Here is a 23372-nt window from a genome sequence, read left to right as displayed (position 1 = left end):
TTGAAAAAGGAACCCGGATGGGTTCGAAACTAGTCGGGCTAACGTCGACTAAACACGTGAGTAAAGCCGGGTGTGAGATATGTATAATAGGTTTGTGCTTGAGCATCATACTAATGCTAATGACCAGCAGTCTAAGATGGATGAATAGAACAAGGCTTTATGTAGTCTTAATCAATCGTAAATGCGAGGGTTGGTAAAATTACTTAGTACGCGTAACATGGTGGTTAAAAAGAAGTGATAGACGTCGGCCTCCTGCCCCCCAATTGTGTAAGAATAGCCATTTCATGGCTATCGCAATCGTCAAGAATTCTGCCCTTTAATTGGCTGTGAAAAAATGTAAACAGCGAATCAACCAATCAAAGGGCAGAATTTCTTGACGATTGCGATAGCCATGAAATGGTTATTCTTACACAATTGGGGGACAGGTCAGGAGGACATCATCTAATTAGTCGGTATATTGTAATCACGGAATAGAAAAACAGTGGAAGTGCAATACACCAAAATTACTATAGGAACCGCTGTCGCCAAACTCATACAAATGTACCGATAATCATGTAAAATCATAATGGTAAAAATAAAACAATGACGACAATTTATTGAGGTACTTTATCAATATATTGTACTTAACACTTTTTGGTGCTAATTCGGTTCCAACCGAGATTCCGATTTATTTTATTCTTGATTCGAGATTGTTTAACCGAAGTACCACCAATTTCTTCTTCTACAATCTATTTCTTTTTTAAAAATACTAAATTTATTAATAGTCTAAAAATATCTAATATAGGTAGGCTAGGTACCCAGGTCCCAAATATCTATTTACATTAATTCATAATATTTTTATTTACAAACATAAAGTTACGAATCACTGCAGTCGACAAACGACCATAATCCATACTGATATTATAAAATATGCGAAAGCGTGTCTGTCTGTCTGTGTGCTAGCTTTTCAAACCCCATCTATTTAACCAATTTTGACGAGGTACAGAGATAGCTTGCATCCAGCACTAACTAAACTATAACAAAATAACTTAACTTCTTAGATCTGCATTGTAAAACGCCTGCGCTTTAAATTAAGGCAAAGACGTTATTCGAAGTTCTTACAAATTAATAATTCTAATCTAATTTCTAAATTCTAACCACTATACACTGGGCTGGGTTCTTCTTCTGTACTAGTCAAGTTACAAAATTCCCTTTTCTAATTGGTATCTATTCTAGATTCTAATATAATCTATAATCTATATATATAAAATTCCACGACCTGACTAACTGACTGACATATATCAACGCACACTGCACAGCCTAAACCGGCGCTGGTCCTAGAGACATGAAATTTGGAGGGTGTCTACTTTGTACTTAAAGAGTATCCACTAAGAAAGGATTTTTCGAAATTCTTCCTCTAATAGGGGTAAATAGAGGATGGAAGTTTGTATGAAAGTCCGTCATTTTTCAAGTTATTTTCATGAAAATTGATATTTGGGTTTTCGGCTACAAAAAAAGTAATACATAGGTACCTATTTCAGGATTTTGAAAATTCTACCCCCACGCCGATTTTCTAAATTTCACCCGAGCGAAGCCGGGACGCGTCAGCTAGTGCTTCCATAAACATAAACTGTAACATCAGGGATCGAGGTAGTAGGTCTAGGTTCATATTGTGTTTTCGGTGCTTTGACATGTACCATCACTCGCAGCATTTGCAGACTCTCTGTAAAATATATAATGTTATGAACTAATGATTTTGGGACCCCAACATCTATCGGTTTTTCGAACTTTGTGCCCTGCCCATTGCCACACCAGCTTCGCAACCCGTTGAGCTACGTGGATTAATATGGTTCTTACTTTGTGAGCTATTAGTGATTAATATGGCTTATTTCGTGGTTTAACGACATACCACGATTAATTTGGCGTTTTTATTTGTCGATATTTCAACGCAATTGCTTGGGTTGTGCTCCTCATTTCTGTTTTGATCACGTAAATAAACTTCAAGCAATTGACAATTAATTAATTTTATGCTTGTTAAGCCAACCCAATGTATGCATGTGTCTGTGTATGTGTTTGGGTAAGTAGGTGTGACTATAAGATGTAGGTACTCTACAATTTACTCACCCCATCTCGTTTTTGGCGGATTTAGTGTCAGGTAGCAAAAGAATTACACCACCACCTGCTATACTCAACAGTGCTAAGGTGGACATTGGTAAGTGGGCATTTAGCGCCGTCTGAAAATAAACACAAATAGGTAGGTATTTTATGAATCGCACCTTTAGATCAAAACTGTTTCAATACAAAAACACTTTTCCAAAAGCTAAGACAAACTGGTTTTTGATCGCTATAGAAGATATTAAAATTTAAATGAATTTGAAGGATTAAATATTTTGAATATACATATAATGCACTACAGTTTTATTTCCGTATAGATTATCGAGTCAGAGATCAGAAAATGAGGTTATCTCAAAAATCGAGGTTTGTGAGTTGAAACAGTTTTGGTCGAAGGATGTGAAATTATCATGATATTCACCTATTTTATGACGGGTTCAAACCTTTGTTATTATACAAATAAATGTTTTGTCAGTGTGGATTTATATTCATAATTACTTGGCTTCTTTTGTGATCTAGTGGAATTAATAAATAAGTAATTAATCGTTATTGCGTGACTTACCAAATCCCATAAATATGGAATACAGATAAGCGCTAGTCCCGCTGCAACCTGAGTGGCACCGACGCCAAGATTTCTTATCACAGTGGGATACAACTCCGCCGTATATATCGGTAACATCACATTCGTTCCAGAGATGGTAAACTTCCCTACCATCAGGCATGATATAATAACCCAAGCGTTGCCAAGCGATACAGAGAACAGTTCACTCGCTATACATGCGAGCCCACAAATGATCATAGAGGCAAACACAGGCGTCCGTCTACCAGTTTTGAATAGAATAGGAATACTCAATGCTATCGCTGGTATTTCCACTGCAGCGAGTATTATTGAAGTCACGTGCAAATTGCCCAAATTGAATTTACCAATATTTAGTACGAGACCGTAATAAGCGATACTCATCGAAAACCATGCTACGAATAAGCAGAATGTTCTCTTCAGAAGATATCCTTTGAATAACATCAACACACTGGGATTTTCTCTCTTATTATCTGCTGTGTGCGAAGTTAATATTTTATCTAAATCTTCAGTATTTGTTCTGTTGTTGAACTTTGCTGCCTTTTGTAATACTATTTTAGCTTCTTGAATTTTTCCGACACTTAGTAACCATCTTGGTGATTCTGGTACTATAAACCTGAAATCACACAATTTGATTAGAAGGTCTTCTGGAAATTGTTGTACCTACTCAGTAATAAATACTTACAAAAATATTTTAACTTAAAAATATTATTTACCAGAGTAGAAGCAGACAAGGTCCTGGTATTGCAAGAGCAAGTTGGAGATCTCTCCAATCTGGCAAAGCCATTGATACTAGCGATACTATTATGTACGCCAAAGGTAGTGGAAAGAAATTTAAAGATCCCGCAATTGTTATCCAAGGTCCGCCCACCAGCTCTACGGAGAGGACGAAGGCGGCATACACCACTGACACTGATACTAGACCTAACGCTAGTCTCACCAAAATATATTGTACGAAGGTATGTACGAAAAGGGATAGAATTCCGAGTACGCTTTGTAGTGATATCATACCCATGAGAATTCTTTTACGACCAAACCTGCAACAAAGGCAAAAGGTTTTGTTACAAATAAGTATGACTTCGCAAAATGTGTGTAAAATTAAAATCTGACTAAAATCTAGAATCAAGACAAGAATCTTTATCTAAGATTTTTATCTTGATCCATGAATGATTCTTAAACATAAAATTGATTAAAAACTGTTATCCAGACAACATTTTTTTTATAAACTGTAACGTTCATCCCGATCATACCCGAGTTCGTATTAAAAATAAAAGCAGGTCCATCTATTTGACAGATACGAGGCCATAGATCGATAAACCCATACAAGCAAATCAAGGGAGTCAATTTTATATAACACGCCTCTTTGTCCCTCGGTTTTGTTCGAGTTGTCTCCCGATTTGCTTGCATTTGATTAATTTGGGCTGTTTTGGTTTTGGTCGGGAAGAATAAAATTTTGTAAAATTGAAATCTGCCTTACTTGTCAGAAAACCACCCACCCAAAACTCCGCCAACTCCAACACTAATTAAAAATGCTACTTCTGATAATGTAGTGAGACCGGCTTTATCGCAAATCAGGTCCCATTCCGAAATTATGGTATTTCCAACCTCTGATCGGTCATAATCCCATTCTGTACACTTTAGAAAAGAGTCTAAAATGGGTGCGGTGTTGTTCATAATACTCTCAGCGGTTATCCCAGCAGGAAGCATGCGTACAGAACAGGCATCAATTGGTTGACTGTAATTAATCCAATATTCTACAGGTAGAGTTGACAAATTGGCAGGTCTTTTACACCAAAAATCTGTTAACTTTGTCTGAAATTAAAATATGAGAGAAATAGTTAGCCATAGATATATGTAGCAACCCAAGAATTTGTCTTTGTGAAATTGATTCAAGGAAGCTGACAGAAGAATTCAGCTGGGCTGGGTAGCATTTTCAAAGCTACGACAGGTCTTCGAATCGTCGATACCGCAAAGCCTTAAGACTAAGGTCTTCAACGACTGTGTCCTACCTGTGATGACGTATGGAGCGGAAACGTGGACACTGACAGTTGGCCTCGTCCACAAACTAAGCGTGCTATGGAGCGAGCTATGTTGCGTATCACTCTCAGGGATAAAATCCGGAACGAGGAAATTCGCAGAAGAACAAAAGCGACCGACAGCTCAAAGGATTAGCGCGCTGAAGTGGCAATGGGCAGGCCATGTCTGTCGCAGAACCGATGGCCGATGAGGCAGACGTGTTCTGGAGTGGAGACCGCGTACCGGTAAGCGCAGTGTAGGACGACCCCCCGCCCGCTGGACCGATGACCTGAAGAAGGTGGTGGGGAGCGGTTGGATGAGGAAGGCGGAAGACCGTGTTTGGTGGCGCGCTCTTGGAAAGGCCTATGTCCAGCAGTGGATGCAAACAGGCTGATGGATTGGATTGGATTGGATTGGAATTGATTCGTTTTTCATATCTTTTTATTGCAAGATGTTGCTTAAATATTATGAGCAAGCGCAGTGTGGGACGACCTCCAACCCGCTGGTCTGACGACCTTAAGAAGGTAGCAGGAAGTGGGTGGATGAGGAAGGCGGATGATCGTATTTGGTGGCGCGCTCTTGGGAAGGCCTATGTCCAGCAGTGGGCGCAAATAGGCTGATTGATGATGATGATGATTGATGAAGTAGCTTGAAGCGGTGATAGCTTAGTGCCAGAGTGGTCCTCACCTGCTAACTTTTCGTAGTTATGTGCGTTTTAATCAATTGAATATCACTTGCTGAAGCAAAACATCGTGAACAAACCAGCATGGCTGAGAGTTTTCCATGATATTGTCACAGGTGTGTGAAGTCTGCCAAAACCCAATATCCAACTGTCTGCCGTTTCAGACGTATCTTCTAGGTATTTGTTTGTTATTATTTATTGTACGTTTAGGTTATAGTTTATGATGTGAAATTATCTTACCGTAAATGTCGGCAAATATAAATGAAAAGTTGACGGGAAAGCGAAGAACGGTAAAATTAAATTCATCATCAACTGCCATCGGCCGTAGTTTCCAATGACAGCTGATACGGCGTCATTTTCTTCAGGGGACCCTTGTAGCTTTGCTTTATTAAGTATTTGACTGGGGTTTACTGAAAACAATAATAAATTAATTTTCTCTTAGTGGACTAGGTAAAACTTTAATAATAATCAAGCATAATAAAAACAAATTCAACCTATCTCTGTGCCAAATTTTGTCAAAATCGGTTCAACTGATGGGCCGTGAAAAGCTAGCAGACAGACAGACACACTTTCGCATCACTACCTACTCATATTGAAAATGCGAAAGAGTGTTTGTTCGTGGTTTATTGGTTTGTCCTTCAATCACGCCAAAGCGGAGCAATGCAACGCAACGAACTGACGTTTCTTTTTAAATGGATATAGTTGAAGACTCAGGAGTGACATAGCTTACTTTTATCCCGGAAAATCAAGGGATTTTTGAAAATGTAAATCCATTGGGAGTCGCGGACATCAGCTGGTCAATGATAATGATAGTTATATTGATTAAGTATGGATTTTACTTTCTATTCTATTCTATATCTGGCTATTCAGATAAGCTTGGAAATATTCAACTCAGGGTTGACAACTACGAGAATAAGTCCGCGACAGGTCGAGATGGCAATCGGGGTGGGGACGTCCCGCGGACCCGAATAACCCCCGCGCTAACCCGGTGCAGGCGAGTGCGGGCACTGTGCAGGTGTGCGAGGCGTCTCCCCGCCTCATATCCCGATTGCTATCTCGACCTGTCGTGTACTATATTGCTTGAACTACTATCCCCGAGCTCCTGGCCACGGTAAGAACTCGAAAGCTGGCGAATGAAGGTCAGTCGTATTCAAGTGCTATGTGTTAAGTATTTATTGTTAAAGAGGTTCATAGAGCTTGAAAATACCTATATGAGCCACTCTGTAGATATAGCGGAATTAGGCTAGTTGACACTTTTTTAAGTAGGTCTTAAATGGTTAATATTTGTCCTATTAGATCAAAAAAATTAACACTATATTTTTTGCGCCCTAAAAACCGTAAAACTTTAATTTAAAAATATATTTTTCTTAGACAGGTGAAAACACTGTCGGCCATGTTTGGTCGATAGATTATCTGTGCTCTGACGTCATGCATTTGTAATAACCTCCCAAAGTTTAATAAACATGACTTCTATACTAGTTTACATGAAAAATATCGGTATTATCGGTATTGTATCATCCGAGAATGTAAAAACGCATCGATAAAGACCACAGGAAAGTTGTGGATTAGAGTGACCAGTGAAATAAATATACGTAACACGCGAAGACTTGCTTAAAGGGATCCTATATCACTAACGACTGCAACCCAAATTTATTTTTGCAAATATCACTTTGTTGTAAGTCTTACTTAATAACTTATTCAATTTATAAAGAGAAAACGATATTTTTTTACGTTTACTATGAGTTTTTAGAAATATATAAAAACTAGCTTATGCTCGTGACTTCGCCCGCGTGGACTTCATAAATTTCAAACCCCCATTTAACCCACTCAGGGGTGGAATTTCAAAAAATCCTTTCCTAGTGGATACGTTCTCTTTACCTACAAAGAACACACCTACCAAATTTCATGTATCTAGGACCAGCTGTTTAGATGTTTAGGCTGTGCGTTGATATATAAGTTAGTCAGGAGGACTTGAAATTTTATATATATGGATACTACGTTAGTCAATAGGGATGACATTTGTTTGTTTACATATTTAATGACGTCACATCATGGCTGACAGCGTTTTCTGAGTTTCAAATAAAAATAAAAACTGTATTTTTTAAAATTGGATTTATATATCCATCCTGCGTTTTTAATAATTTTTATTGATATATTTCGTTGTCTTAAGCAAAATACTATAATAAATAATCATTTATTGGACGAAATTAGATATGAGTCAAGTAGCCTATTCGATTCTTTTCTTATATAAACTGGCAAAAATATTTTAAACTAATATAATATAAGGACTCTTTTACATAAGTATGTAAACTTATATGGAGACAGGAGATCTATTTTGAATGCATATTCCGGAAGTAATATTAAATTTATTAACTTTAGTAGATTTGCAATAAACTGCATACATAGTTCAAGGTTTTGCGTTGCTATAAAATTATACCGTGCGAAAAACTGCGCAGATTAGCAATGCAACAAAAATACGATTGTATTTTTAACAGACACAAAAACGGAGGTTCCCATTTAGAATCGCAAGTAGGTGTGTATGACGTATGATAATATATAATATGTTCTTCAGGTTGGTCTCATTTAAAGGTGAAGATATTTAAAACAAAAAGATTTTGTCCGGCAGCGTAGTACATTGAAATCGGTTGTTTTTACTTTTTTCCAATTGTTATTCGACACAAAGCGACAACAAAGTGATCCTATAAGGGTTCCCTTTTTCCTTTGGAGTTACGGAACTATAAAAATTAGACTTTATAAGTACTTTGACGTAAGGTTTTTTACACCTTTATTACCTGTTATCTTCCAAAGCCACCATGATCCAAACAAACGTTCCTCCCATGAGTGTTGGGGACAATGCGCAGACAAATTTTCAGCTTTTATAAAATAACGAAGGTCCATCACAGAAACATACGAATGTAAAGAATTTGTCAGTTGGCAACAAAATGTCCAAGTCTTTCCCGCGCAATGACCGGTTCGGTATTAGGTATGGAGTTTAAGTATTTATTAATGGAATGGCACGATTATTCATTGTTCCATGTAATGTAAGTTACCTATGACTACATAGTAGAAATAACAAGAAAATTATACGTAGCATAATTATTATTGTTTAAAATGTATAAAACATCTAAGTAGTATGATCTATTTTTTCTATTTTATCTTGTGACTGTTGTGGGCTCTTCTCAGATTTGGGCGCGTTTGGAACCCTCGTAGCTTTAGTTTTAACTATATCATCTTTCAAATTATCAATTTGGACCATCAGTAAGCGTAACATGTTGCCTATTCTGAATAAATAATTTGACTTTGACTTTATTGAAGATTAATATAATGATGTCCTGCTCATATAATAAGTGATAAATACCTACTATTTTTTTTTAAATGTTTTTCGTATCATTTGACACAAAAAACACTAACTTAATCCAACTTTATTGGATTGGGCTAATAATTTTGTCTATCAAGTAGGTATATGGTATAATTTATCAATAAACAAATTATTACAAGACTATGTAATGCTTTATGCATAATGCATCGAACTAATATGCCTAAAATATTAAACAATTTATTTTCGTGAAAATGGCGTGCCCACTTAGTTATTACAAGTATGAGGATATATAATACCAATTAATCAGACCAAAATTAGTTTTTTTTCGTTCATATATTTTGTTCAAGGCTTGCTGGGGATATGATAGAACATTTCTTAGATATACCAGGTACAATAGTGTTTTTATGTTAATAAGTATAAAATATAATTATCTTTTATATTATGTGTTCCGTACTGAAACCTGAAATGTATATGTTCATGAAAATCAACTGACAATTTTATATCTTCTAAACTGAAATTCATCAGAATTACGATTACATATGGATCCGAGACATGGTCGCTAGCTATGGGCCTCATAAGAAAGCTCAGAGTCACTCAGCGGGCGATAGAGCTATGCTTGGAGTTTCTCTACGTGATCAAAAAAGAAATGAGGAGATCCGTAGGAGAACTAGAGTAACCGACATAGCTCAACGGGTTTGAAGCTGAAGTGGCAATGGGCATGGCACATAGTTTGGAAAACCGCTAGACGTTGGGGTCCCAAGGTGCTGGAATGGCGACATCGCACTGAAAGGCGCAGCATTGGAAGACCCCCCCACTAGGTGGACGGACGACATCAGATGAGTCGCAGGAAGCCGCTGGATTTAGGCGGCGCAAGTCTGTGCTGTGGCGTGTGGAAGTCCCTACAAGAGACCAATGTGCAGCAGTGGACGTCTATCGGTTGATGATGATGATGATGATGATGACGATTACTTGAAAAACAAAAACGCGTGCATTAGCCGGCGTTATGAACGTTTTTATTAGGTCTACCAGCCGATAGAGATGATAAGGATAATCTGATTTGTACAATCTCATTCTTTATTATATTGATTCTAGTTTTAGAGATATCCAGTTATTTCTTTGATAAGATTAGTCTGTATTTGCAAGGTTACACTTACACGTAATTTTAATGGCTATACTCGGAGCAATACGAACTAACTGAAATGGACTACTAGGGAAAAATAGTATAATAATATACGATTCTGTACCCGTACCATGTAGATGGTAAACTAAATAATGTAAAGATTCTGACTTCAGCTTTGTGTGTCAATAAACCATCCTTATTATAAATGCGAATATTTTCGAAACCTACTTATCTGTTAGATCGATTTTGTTGAAATGTAGATAGACCCTTACATCCCGGAGGACATGTAGACTATTTTTTATCTCAGAAAACCAAAAAGTTCCCCCAGGATTAAAAAAAAAACTAAATCTTGAGACCGGAACACTTAGGTAACCGTTTGAGAATTTTTCTATTGTGCCTTGGTATGTCATACCCAAGGAACATAGTACTTTCTTTTACTCCATATCAATCGTTTAAAGTTCGGATAGGACCAGGGCGATATCCATATTATTACTTTTGTAGTTACCTACATTTTAAGTTTTCTTTTTTTGTAACCTGTTATTTACGTTTTTTGGTGCAATAAAGTATATAGATACCTATATAGGTACATACCTAAGTACATACTTCTTTATGGTAGCGGAAGAGACTCCAGAGGATACAATAATCCTCTGCTGGCCAAGTGATCTTTAATTTACCTACTCACGGTACAGGATATAAAGATCAAAAAGCAATCTTAATTCGCTTTAATGCTTTTAGTATAATGACATCTCACGCGCCATTCTAACTTTCTGTGTCAAATTTCATGTACAAAGTACGATTTTAGAGTGTACTTTTGACATGACAAGAGCCAAAGAGTTAAAATGGCGCGTGAGAAATGATTTTGTACAGGCTATATATTATGGTTTTTTACCTTTTGATAGATAGATAGGTAGGTACCTACTTAAAGCAAGAAGAAAAAATAACTGGACTTACCTAATTAATTATTAATGCATACTAGTCACCTTGTGTGATATTATTAGATAAGTATAATAAAGGTGCCGTATTTACTAGATTATATTTAGCATTTGCAAGGACAATATACCTACCTACTAAGGATACTAATAACCATTATGAAAGATAGCATAAAACATTGCCGGTATCAATATTCAAATTTTAAATTAGAGGCAGGTAGGTACTATTTTTAGACAGGATTAAAATTTTAATTGAATATAATCGCGTCTGGTAGGTATGCTCGTAAACTTATCTCACTGATAATCTATATATATAAAATTCAAAGTCCTGACTGACTGACTGACTGACTGATTGACTGACATAGATATCAACGCACAGCCTAAACCGCTGGTCCTAAAGACGTGAAACTTGGAGGGTATATTCTTTGTGAAGAGTAGGTATCCACTAAGAAAGGATTTTTCGAAATTCCACCCCTAAGAGGGTTAAATGGGGGATGGAAGTTTGTATGAAAGTCCGTCATTTGTCAAGTTATTTGCATGAAAATTGGTATTTGGGTTTTCGGTTACAAATGAAGAAATACGTGTTTCAGGATTTTTGAAAAATTTGCCCATAAGGGTGGTAAAATAGGGGATGAAAGATTGTATGGGACAGTTTTATTTATTGATATTATTAGGTTAGAGGTTAGGTGTCAGCTAAGAAACGACTATGAGAAAATCCCCTCCCCCCAAGGGGGGCCCCTTAAAGGGATGAAATGGGGGTTGGAAGGTTATATGGTTTCTTCGGTGCTGGTGCAGGGTGCGTGCGCGTCCTGATGTTATAATGTTTGTTTCTGAAAAAAATGCCATTTGTTTCCTGTAGGCCACGCGGGCGAAGCCGCAGGCAGAAGCTAGTGTTGACATAGATGGAGTTGCTGCCAAAGTTAGCTCAGAACAATAACTGTCTTCGTTAGTTATTGTTCTAAGGATAGGTGAATAGGAAAGTCAATTACGTCTATAAGTCAGCTGTTACTTGAAAAATACGATTTGCTCGAAATACCATCATCAACCTATCGCTGGCCCACAGCTTAACACGGATCTCGGTTTTGGCCATAGTCCATCACGCTAGCCAAGTGCGGATTGGCATACTTCACATACCTTTGAGAACATTATGGAGAACTCGGCATGCAGGTTTCCTCGCGACGATTCCTTCACCGTTAAAACAAGTGATTTTTTTTATATATTGCACACATAACTCCGAGTTAAGTTAGAGGTGCGTGTGGTCGTCCGCCTCCCTCAGATTTTAAAGTTACTCCCGAGCGTAGCAAGCGTGTTGCATCTAAAATCCTGAGTGAAGTGCGAGGTTCAGGGGTGCCCAAGACTAATATAGTATTACCCGAAAGTTCAATACTCTACTTTTCACACCTCGCAAGATAATCAAATCAAAATTTTCGTTAGCTTAAATAGGTACCGACTTATCTGTCTTTAGAAGATTCTGGGAGCAAATCGTTTATTACACTTTGAGCATGAATAGTTTCCGGAGTTAAATTACTGGTGATATTTTCTCAATAATCTATGAGGCCATGGTGAGTGAGAGGGACGCCATCATACGTCAAAGCGAGACAGCAGTAGCAGCTTGAACTAAAAACTAATTGTAAAGAACAGAATTTGCTTCGGGTGCGGGATATTCTAAATTCAAATTACATAAAATTAATCTAAGATTACATCCCTTAAGGCGTAATGGATTTCAGTGAAACATTACAACCCGGCTAAGCCATTGTTAAAACGTACTTAGCTAACAGGTCTGTAATAAGGCATTCTAGAGCGAGTGGTGTGTATTACTTATCGTAATTTAATTACTTACCCAACTATATAGTACTAGCTAATGCTCGCGACTTCGTCCGCGTGGACTACACAAATTTCAAACCCCTGTTTCACCCCTTTAGGGGTTGAATTTTCAAAAATCCTCTCTTAGCGGATGCCTACGTCATAATAGCTATCTGCATGCCAAATTTCAGCCCGATCCGTCCAGTAGTTTGAGCTGTGCGTTGATAGATCAGTCAGTCAGTCAGTCATTCAGTCAGTCAGTCAGTCACCTTTTCCTTTTATATATTTAGATTATCTAATTTAGCTTGCACATTTAGCCTTTTTGTACCTATATTAAAAATTAACTTTTTTGTAACCCGTCATTTGTGTTTTGTGGTGCAATATTAAAGTAAGTATATATAATACTAGTAGGGTGCGTGGGTGCGCGGACCACTGGAGTGGTCCGCGAGCATGCAGCGTTAGTTTTTCAAAATATGGACTTTATTTGCCATACATTTTCTATGGAAAAAAAATTCCTCCATCTTGAATTTTTTTTCTATTCGTCGAGTAGACCTTCGGATCTTGATCATCTTTTGCGAAGAAACTACTCTTCCATCTTTTATACTCTCCGAGATAGACACCGATGAAGTTTGTTTGGCGGCCATCTTTTTTTCACCATTTTGACATTTGCTCGAGCACCCCCCACCTATCTTCAATACCTTAAGCGTGGTCTTCACTTGTCTCCGAAATCCTTAATCATCAGCTCTCTCGTTATTTTTGTTCCCAATGAATTTTTGTCTTCTATACGAATATATCAGTAAAAAAAAAATTTTTCATACAAAAATGTTCAGGAGAGGTGATAAATGAGTGAGTCGGTCAGTCAATCAGTGAATCAGCACGAACAGCTATATATATATATATATATATATTAATCCTACATAAATACATTTGGGTACTAAAGTTATTGAGCCTGTGACCTCTAATCCGGCGATAGACAATACAAAGGTTTTACGAATTACCTACTCGTATAAATAATAATCATTCAGATGCACGAAAATGATTCGTAGTTTGTACCTACGAGTACCTACAAGACTACAATGAGTTATTACATTTACTCAAAATGTTTTTAAGTTAGACGAGTACCTAAGTTTTAATTAATTTAAATGTTCTCCTTTTTTGAAAACCGGTCTCGGGCCTCAGCAAACAAGGATGCATCAAAAACTAAAAAAATCTGTATATATGTATAAAGTTCAAAGTGACTGACTGACTGACTGACTTAAATATCAACGCACGGCCAAAACCGCTGGTCCTAGAGACATGCAATTTGGAGGGTGTGTTCTTTGTAAAGAGTAGGATCTATCTACTAAGAAAGGATTTTTCGAAACTCCACCCCTAAGTGGGTAGAATGGGGGTTTGAAATTTATGTAGTCCACGCGGACGCAGTTGCGAGCATAAGCTAGTATTAGGTATAAACACACTGCAAGCATTGTATTGTTTTTTGAATGTGACTGTTTGCGGTTCGTCACACTTGTAGGTACTTGGGTATAAATGTTTGACGCGCTCTATATCTTTAATCTAAGGTCGTTATGAGAAAATAATCTGAGTTACAATTTTATCTTATTCGGTTTCCGCACCTCAATAGAAAAAAGAGAACCCATAGGATCAATATGTCTATCTGTCTGACTGTCCGTCTGCCGTCTCGCACTTGACCGGTTTTTTATATAATTTGTTTTATAGATCGATGGTTTTTACGAATCTTTTAAGCAGAGTTGTAGTGATGATTTTCCATCTTGTATGCGGCTCTGGGAAGACGGCAACTTGTCGTGGCACAAGCTACCGTGCCTCATAGGCGCATGAAGTTGGGGGTCACGTAATCCACTCGCATTCTCAGAGGAGTATCTCAGGTAGATCCGATCTCTACCTTAGAAAATCGCTTCAAAATTTTACTGAGATTTCGCCCTGTGCCGACCCAAAGAGGACAGTTTCGCCCTTTTGTATTGGACCCCTTGAAATCCTATTTTCTCTCTGCGTCTTCAACTCCGCATTGCTGAGGGTTTGTTACCCCTTCCCATTAACCACATAATGTTAGGATTTTCTTGGGATAGTAACCTAATGCGTTGGGTTCCCCGGTCCTTTCTTATAAGAATATCCTTAGAATTGATACCTAAATCAGACTTCAAATGATATCGAGACGTTTGTAGACATCTTAATACGTGCTATGGGCAAGAATATATCAAAAGGTACAGGTACTATTTGAAACACAATTACACTATCATCATAATCAGCATTGTTAAGCGACAGACGTTTACAGCTGGGCATAGATCTCTTGTAAGGATTTCTACATGCAACGGTCTTGCGCTGCCTGAATCCAGCGGCTCCTTGCGACTCGTTTGATATCGTCGGTCCACCTAGTGGTGGTGGGGGTCTACCAACAAAAACTGCGCCTTTCGATGCGATGTCACCTTTCCAGCACCTTGTATCCCAACGTCTATCTAATTGCACTATGAAAATCCCTAAATAGGTAGGATACTAATTTATGAAAATTTGTTTTTAAGTATTTTAATTTTCATATATCTACTAATACTGCAACAAAGAGCAATACGTATCCAAAAAATATACTTTACTTCGCAATGACATCATCAAACGAAATAAATTTATTTATATGCAATCAGCGATCTACAATGCACATTAATATCGTTTCCACTTATGTATTCTTGATCGTAATAATATTTTCCTTATTTTTTTTCCAAATAAGCATGCTGTATTTTTGTTGGTGTTATTAAAACTTTATATAGGTACTTAATTAACCATTTTTTATATAGATATCTAATTACTCAAGAGATATTTTATGAACACAACCTCTATATACGTACTACATCAAGTTTAAGGTTTTCCTTGCCCACCTTTGTTATTTAAAACAAGTTTCTTTTCTATATTGAATTCTTATTCAGAAGATGTATTTATATTATCAGCTAGACAAACAAACGAACAGAAGTTAAAAAAAATATTTCTATTATTTACTAGCTGATACCTGCGACAAAATCCGCGTGGCGTAGCGGTTTTTAAAGATTTAGAGAGAAATTTTTGTTTTTTTCAGGATAAAATGTCTGTATTTACTCGTGTCCTACTCATATGCCTATCTCCGGTATGTAAACAATCTCTGTGCCATATTATTTCGTCAAGATCAGTTCAGCGGCTGAGCGTTAAATAAGGTAACAAACAGACAGACATATGTACATTTTCACATATGTATCATATTGTATGAATTGTTAAATAGAGAGGCTAGTTCAACAATTTTATAATTTTCTTTGTTCCTATTAAAAGTATCTCAAAATATCTACCTATATTAGGACGAGATTATCAGCTTTATCTGTTCACACTTCACTTTATACCTATTCATACCTACTAGTTGATTCGTCCGCGTGGATTTAGGTTTCTAAAAATCCTGTTTGAACTCTTTGATTTTCCGAGATAAAAATGCGTAGGTCACTCTCTAGATCTTTAAAGTATAATATACCCAATACCCATGCAAAAAATCACGTCAATCCGTCGTTCCGTTGCGACGTGATTGAAGGGCAAACAAACACACACACTTTCCCATTTATAATATTACCGGCATTACTATGTCACCTATTGTTTATTAATTACATATTTATTATTATAAGTTGCAACTTACTTTTAAATAATCCCATCTTGACGTGATTCCGCGTTTTGTTAGGCAACGTGTTAAATTATTTTACAAATCACCTAAATCGCTCATTAATTTAAAAAAATATTTGTAAAGTCAATTCGCTTCTAACATGATCCAATCATCTCCCGATACATATTTGAATTAGTTGTAAAGGCACAGCGTAGCACCGGATTGCTACAAATAGCTGCATTCGACTGAAGTAAAACAAAATGCCGCGCTCGCTAGTAGCAGTTTAATCGGCCTTGCTTTTGCTTATAGCCACAACGAACGTTTATAAAGTACATTCACATCAATGGATTATCTAGATAAATTACAAATTTCGAAAATTTTACAATATTTTTTGCGCCTAGTCAAAAAACTTGGGTGTTCAGCGCGGAAATGCAGCCGGTTATCTTGGCAAAATTCCACGCGGGTATTTAATTTTGTTTGTCTTATAAAGGTTAAGGTGATGAAAAATGCGATCAGAGACCTAGACAGCGTTTTGCGGAAATAAACGATTTTCAGAAATTATAACTCGAGTCGAGGACGGTTGAAAATACATACTTTTTGTAGAAATAAAAAATCGAGAAAAGGATGGTACGGTTGTGCCTTTGTTTGCTCGACTTGGCAGGGGCACTGCCGTGCCCCCAGATGTGGATATTGTGGCTAATTCCATTGTACACAATCTCTAAACTAAACTAAAACGACACGTCTGAATCTATTGCTATCCCATTGATAATGTTGCTTGCGGAAAAGGATAGCACTAGATTTAGACCTGTTGATTTAGTTTAGTTTAGAGATTGTGTACAAGAGAATCGGCCCCATTGTCAACTTTTAAAAATTTAAGTACCTACCATATTTTTTCTGTAAGATCAAATAGTACCTACTCGAATTTTAAGAGAAAAACCGGCCAAGTGCGAGTCAGACTCGCGCACCGAGGGTTCCTTACTACAATAGTATTTTTAAGTGGGCTACCAAATTAGAGGAGCTTCAATTGGAATATCTAAGACATCCACCGTACTTCCCGGACCTTGCTGCAACAGATCACTATTTTTTTCGAAATTTGGATAACTTCTTGCAAGTTAACAGAATATGTCAAAGATTCAAAGAATACTTAGAAGGTAGGTACTTACTACTTACCACTAATTCAGGATTCCAGGGTTGTAATAATTTTCATAAACAAGAAGTTTACGTAACGTCAGTTCATTATCATCCATATTAACCCATCGCTGGCCCACTATTGAGCACGGGTTTTCTGTCAGAATGAGAAGTAAAATAAATAAAATAAAATATTATACAATTTATACTTATGTAGGTAGTAATAATAATAGTAATCTTAAGGTAATTTAATTAGAGTTGACTTGATGTGATTATATTATATTGACTATTTTTTAATTTTATTATTTCTTGGTTAATATATTACAGGTAGATAATTATTATGTGACATGTGATATTATATTATATTATGTGATATGTGACTGTTGAACATTATAATTCTAAAAAAAAGTTAAAAAAATAGCTTATTAATAATAGATAATAAGAAAATAAATTTTGCATGCCCACTGTATGGCGGATTGTAGCTGTAAATAAACCACTGTAACACCATCATTGTACCTGCAATCGTGCAAATAAATGATTTGATTTAATTTGATTTGATTTGAAAAAAGTGCATAGTCCCCCAACAATTTTGGCCCAGTGTGGATTGACAGACTTTACACACCTTCGAGAACATAATGGATAACTCTCACGCCAGTTAGTTTTTGATAATAGTTATCTATTAGGTATAATAACAAGAATACATACAGTAAATGGCTAAAAGCAATGCCTTTCGAATGACATTTCGGCTTTGTAGAGCGTTGTCTACGTCACTCATTCCTATATGACGTTTTATCGGTCTCACCAACAGGGAAAACGCTCTACAAATCTGCTATCTCCTTCTAAAAGTCGATGTATCTACATTACTTTCGGCAGTGTACTGTACGTCATATTAATTATTACCTAACTACTTTACCAGACCTAACCTAACATATCACAGATAAGTATTTATAGACTGACGCATAGTTTCCTATATAGGTACCTACCTACCTAATAAATAATGGTACTTTACAGGTACTTAATCGTACTTAATTGCATCAATTGTTAAGAATAATAAACGATCACTTATTATCAGTTACGAAGGTTAAGTACTCGTACTTAGGTACCAATTTTAATAGATACGAGTAAGTATAAACTTACCTACCTATGTTTTGATTTCTTAAAATATTAAAAACAAATCATGTAGTTTTGTTAAGTGATAGTATACTTGAGCTTATTAAAAAATATCGTGTATTTTTTAATAAGCTCACGTATACTATCCTAAGTATATGTCCACGACTTTGTCCGCGTGAGTATAAATTTCAAAAAAATCCCTGAAACTCTGATTTTCCGGAATCAAAAGTAGCCGTCTAACCCCCCGTTCCAACTTGTCGTTTGTCGGGCCCGGATTTAAATCGGATGTCACAGCGGTATTCGATATTATATACAATATTTAATATGAAGCTATTCAAACTTGTTGGAAACCGATTTTGTGTCAAAATATTGTACTGCCCAATGACATTCTTGCCACTGGAACATCAAGCGACAAACGACAAGTGGGAACGGGAGGTAACTCTGTACCAAAGGTATCTGTAGGCCATGAAAAAATAGCAGATAGACATACTGACACACATTAAAAATATGAGTATAATTTGGTATGTTCATGTTCTGAAATAAATAAAATAGGTACCTACCTAGATGCTTATATTTTACGATAGTAAAATAATAAAATATATAGACCTTCTTTCATGATAGTGAAGGTGTTCGAAACTTTTTGGTACGATTTTAATATTAATAATATTATCAGCACAGCAAGAAATCTAAGTTAGATAGGTACCTTCAATCTACATAGTTCGAATCGAAGTTAAGAGTGTGGTACCTAGGTACTCTGGTATTCGAGAAACTACAAGAAGGTTGGTACCGTAAAAAGTTGTACCTACCTATTGGGTTCTACTAGTCGACCTTGCCACAACATTAGAACACAACACAAGATAGATTAATCTTAGGTTCCATAAGAACTCTGGCCATAAAGGCCCCTTCATCATCACCTCTCAGAATGAGAAGGATTTGGGCATAGACTTCACGCACCTTTGAAAACATTATTAAATATCAGAAGGGAAACTTCGTGAGGGAAACCTGCATGCCTGAGAGTTCTAAAATTTAATTGCTTAAAACGCGCACATACTTAGGTACTTGATTTAGAAAATTTAGAAGTGCGTGCCTGGGATCGAACCCCCGCCCTCCGACTAGGAGGCCGACGTCTTAACTACAAAAGTTAAATATTTATTGTTTACTTAAGTCAATAATAAGTGAAAATGGCAGGTAGATAAATAAATAAAAGCTTTCCAATGCACATTTATTTCAAAAAGTATTTATTCGTTCTACAATTCCTTTTTAAAAATATACTTAGGTACTTAGTACATCTTACATTACTTAAATAAACAATCAACAATTTCATCGAGTTTGCTTAAAGTATCACAATAGTTACCTAATGAATAATAATTTGTAGGTCAATTATTATAAAAAATTCTCTGAGAATAATATGTAGGTATTACCTATTAAATTAACATTCGTCACGTTTTTTTAAAGTATAAATTAATACTTGTAATTTTTTTTTCTTAGTAGGTATTTTCTAACACGCGACACGACAACTATGTACTGTCTAATCTTGTTTGTTTGTGTAAATTAAGGGTTACAAAATTTATTTACCTTGTTGCAAAGAGATCGTTGATAAACAAGGTCAGTCGGAAAAGGACTTAGGTACCAAACAAAAAGGGGGTCATTGCACTTTTTAAATATGTAAATTTGTATGTAAAAACAATAAACGGCTGAATAAATTAGTTGTATTTAATTATTTACTAATAAAAATTAAATGTTCAAAATTACCCACACCGCAATGTAGACAACTTAGCTACTTAAATGTTTTGGATATTTCATTAAATATGCTAAAATAATACATTCTCGAAGAATGATTTTGCAATTTTATTTTGTCTCCATGGAATGATCTTCTAATACATGATAGATATATACCTATATACTTTTCCCTCAGTTTTTCAGCCAATAGTGTTTTATCGCATTTTCTTTAATGTACAACAATTGGTGTTTTTGTTAGTGATACATCATCAGATGACGTAAACATTTTATATATATATATTATTTAAATTAAGTTAAATACAATAATACATAGAGAAAAAAGCTATTTTACTGAACAATTAACTCTTTTTCATAGTTTAACGTTTGCTCTCATAGTAAAAGTGACCCCTTTTGAGTTAGGGCCTTTTTCCGAATAACCTTGTATTCAACGCGTAAAATTTAACTCCTCACGCGCCATTTTAACTTTTTGTGTCATGAGTTAAAATGGCGCGTGAGGAGTCATTTTTTACGGACTATATAAGAAGATAGACGTATTCCGACGACATTCCTTAGGTATATTCTATAGGTATAGCATTCACATTGATAAACTATTAGGTATAGATAGCTAAAATGTATAGATACCTGTTATTATTTTAAAGATTCTTATATTATTATGATCCTAATTATGATGCCTCTCACTTCTTGACTCTAGACTTGTATCACACGTCAATACACGTATCTATGTATTTTGTTTTGTAATAAGTAATATTATATTCGGCATAAGTACAAAAGGCCAAATTGTTAAATTGCGAAAAGTGAAGAAATCATTAAGCATTATATAATTACCTGGATTTTTTTCAAATGCAAAAAATCGGTTAGATTTATTATAATAGGTTATGTTTGCAAATAGACTTTATTAAATGGATATGAATAAAGATAAAGGACAAGGATGTCAACAATTACGAAAACTACGATTGTTGATTAAAATATAAAATTAATATCTATTAGGTACGCGACAAAATTATAACTATATTATTTTAGATTATAATATATACAACCTGAGATTTACAAAATTGCCTATCGTATTAGATACCTACTTACTTTATCAAAATTATAACACTACTTATTAAATATTATTTACAACTATCATTTTCACAATATAGTCTTAGAGCCTAAGAGAGCGCGTGCTAGACCTTCCTTATTTTATAAAAGCTGAAAGTTTCTCTGCGTATTGTCGAGAAGGCCCCTACACTGGGAGGAACGTTTGTTCGGATGTTTGTTTGAGTCATGGTGACTTAGGGAGATAACAGGTAATAAAGGTGTAAAAAATCTTACGTCAAAGTGTAAAGTTTTTTATATTTTCTTTTTGAAAGACAAACTGTCAGCTTTTATACAATAAGGAAGGTGTGGCACGCGCTGGCTCTCTCTGTATTAGTTAATACATAAATACTTACATAATAATCATTTTATCTTAATGACCTAGTTATTAGAATTATTTAAACTTTATTTAAACTAAAGATTATTTGAGATTCCTGCATCCCTAATTGTTGATTCGAATTTTTCAATTGTTATTTCAATCCTAGTACCTACGTAGGTACCTTAATAAATATAGGTAGGTATATTATGAAATAAAGGAAAATTAATTTTTTTTGGAATTTAAACTTATTTTTAAGTTTTCTTAAAAATGTGGTAGTTTCTCAAAAAACCAGCAAGCTACCTGAACTTGCTGGTTTTTTGAGAAATTCCAAATCAGGGATAGATTTAATTTTGACTATAAAATACTTTGAAATAGGAGCGTGTTGTGCGGGTGTGCGGGGCGTTCCCTCCCCGATTGCCATGTCAACCTGTCGCGGACTATAGGTACCTACCTAAACAACCATTAAACTTAAACTAATTGTTTTTGTTTTGCTTACTGTTTAGCTTAGTGTATTTTGTATTTTTACAATAACAATTTTATTTATCTTACTATCACTTGTTTATTAATTAATATCTACTTAATCTAGGTAACAGGCTTTCACGCGGCGCATAGGCTTAGATCTATATTTACACTGAAGCGAATGTATTTAGCAGACCAACCAGATTATTGTTAGGTATCATCATGATCAACCCATAGCAGATCACGGATCTCCTATTAGTATGAGAAGGGTTTGGCCACTGTCCACCACGCTGGCCAAGTGTGGATCAGCAGACTTCACACACCTTTCAGAACAATACAATTACTCCGAATCGATCGAACCTCCTGAATTGGAGGCTGAACTCTTAACCACTAAGCTATTACTGCTACTGTTAGGCTATTGTAAGGCAAATCTCCACCCTTCTCCACTGTGGTGGACACCGGGTCTTACACGCATCCTATGGGTCCGTTCAGCGTGACGATGACTTGCCTTCGTCCTGTCGTGCAGTTGGCATTGCCGTTGTGGTGTACCTATGAATTACATAACTATTTGGGTTCAGCTAGTGACCTCTATCGTCGGTGATCGTAAATGTTCCGTTACAGGGGGAGCTTGCAGATTTCCTGTAAATGAATAAGATATTTCTTTATTGAAGGACCTGCAAGGGCTCACGAAAGGAAACCCTAAATATAAAGATAGGTACCTAGGTTGATTTAACACACAATTATCTATATAATCTGTTTGTTATAAACGAAATCTAGGTAGGTACTTATTACAGGTACCTACCTGCTCTTTTTTAAAAGCTTTTATTTGTTTGAATTGTTCGTATGTTGTCATTCCATCGAAATTGATATGATTGAAGTCTGATTGGGTTGAAATTTTGCAGACACGTGTGGTCTTGATGACAATTGATGATTATGGTACCATTGGGCGTCTCTGATGATGGAGGTGGAAGGAGGAAATTGGAACTCTTTAATGGAATATTATTATGGTACGATAGTAGGTACCTACCGACTACATACTATTTTGTTTTCTTAAGTAAATTTCAATCCATTTTGCATAATAAAAAGCTTTGACTGAGGTATTTCAGGAATGTTTGCAGTTCGACGTATCAATTTTTTGAAATTTATTTAAATAACTAGCTTGTGCTCGCGACTTCGTCCGCGTGGACGACACAATTTTCAAACCCCTATTTCACTTAGGGGTTGAATTTTCAAAAATCCTTTCTTAATGAATGCCTACGTCATAATGCATCTATCCTATCTGCATGCCAAATTTCAGCCCGAACCTGTGCGTTGATAGATCAGTCAGTCAGTCAGTCACCTTTTTCTTTTATATATTTAGATATTATTTAGATTCTCATTTCT

General features: G+C 35.9%; 2 protein-coding genes across 3 annotated transcripts in view; both read right to left on the bottom strand.

Annotated features, from left to right (window-relative positions):
• Positions 1–668: 668 nt before the first annotated feature.
• Positions 669–16390, bottom strand: LOC117986470 (organic cation transporter protein-like). Its single transcript, XM_034973301.2, has 7 exons — positions 16193–16390; positions 5607–5776; positions 4146–4480; positions 3385–3705; positions 2654–3284; positions 2104–2213; positions 669–1702 (listed from the first exon to the last, which is right to left on the bottom strand). The coding sequence occupies exons 1-7, from the start codon at positions 16206–16208 to the stop codon at positions 1645–1647; spliced, it is 1641 nt and encodes a 546-aa protein (XP_034829192.1). The 5' UTR covers positions 16209–16390; the 3' UTR covers positions 669–1644.
• Positions 16391–19599: 3209 nt separating this feature from the next.
• LOC117986258 (organic cation transporter protein-like) overlaps positions 19600–23372 on the bottom strand; it is a 65844-nt gene continuing 62071 nt past the window's right edge. For both annotated transcript variants that reach the window (XM_069501833.1, XM_034973093.2), the window contains exon 7: positions 19600–22628. In XM_069501833.1, coding sequence (XP_069357934.1) covers positions 22568–22628 — 61 coding nt within the window. In that variant the 3' untranslated portion in view covers positions 19600–22567. The remainder of the gene's footprint in view (positions 22629–23372) is intronic.

This window comes from Maniola hyperantus, chromosome 11 (assembly GCF_902806685.2).
Source record: "Maniola hyperantus chromosome 11, iAphHyp1.2, whole genome shotgun sequence".
In the NCBI taxonomy this organism is placed as follows: domain Eukaryota; kingdom Metazoa; phylum Arthropoda; class Insecta; order Lepidoptera; family Nymphalidae; genus Maniola; species Maniola hyperantus.
This window is presented reverse-complemented; position numbering and strand designations above follow the sequence as displayed.

What these genes read in the sequence shown, in the direction of transcription:
- LOC117986470 (XM_034973301.2), bottom strand. An exon ending in GGTGGGTGGTTTTCTGACAA is followed by an intron (nt 3,706 to 4,145) that starts GTAAGGCAGATT and finishes CCTTTGTTGCAG; the next exon opens with GTTTGGTCGTAAAAGAATTC. An exon ending in TCCGCCAAAAACGAGATGGG is followed by an intron (nt 1,703 to 2,103) that starts GTGAGTAAATTG and finishes TATATTTTACAG; the next exon opens with AGAGTCTGCAAATGCTGCGA.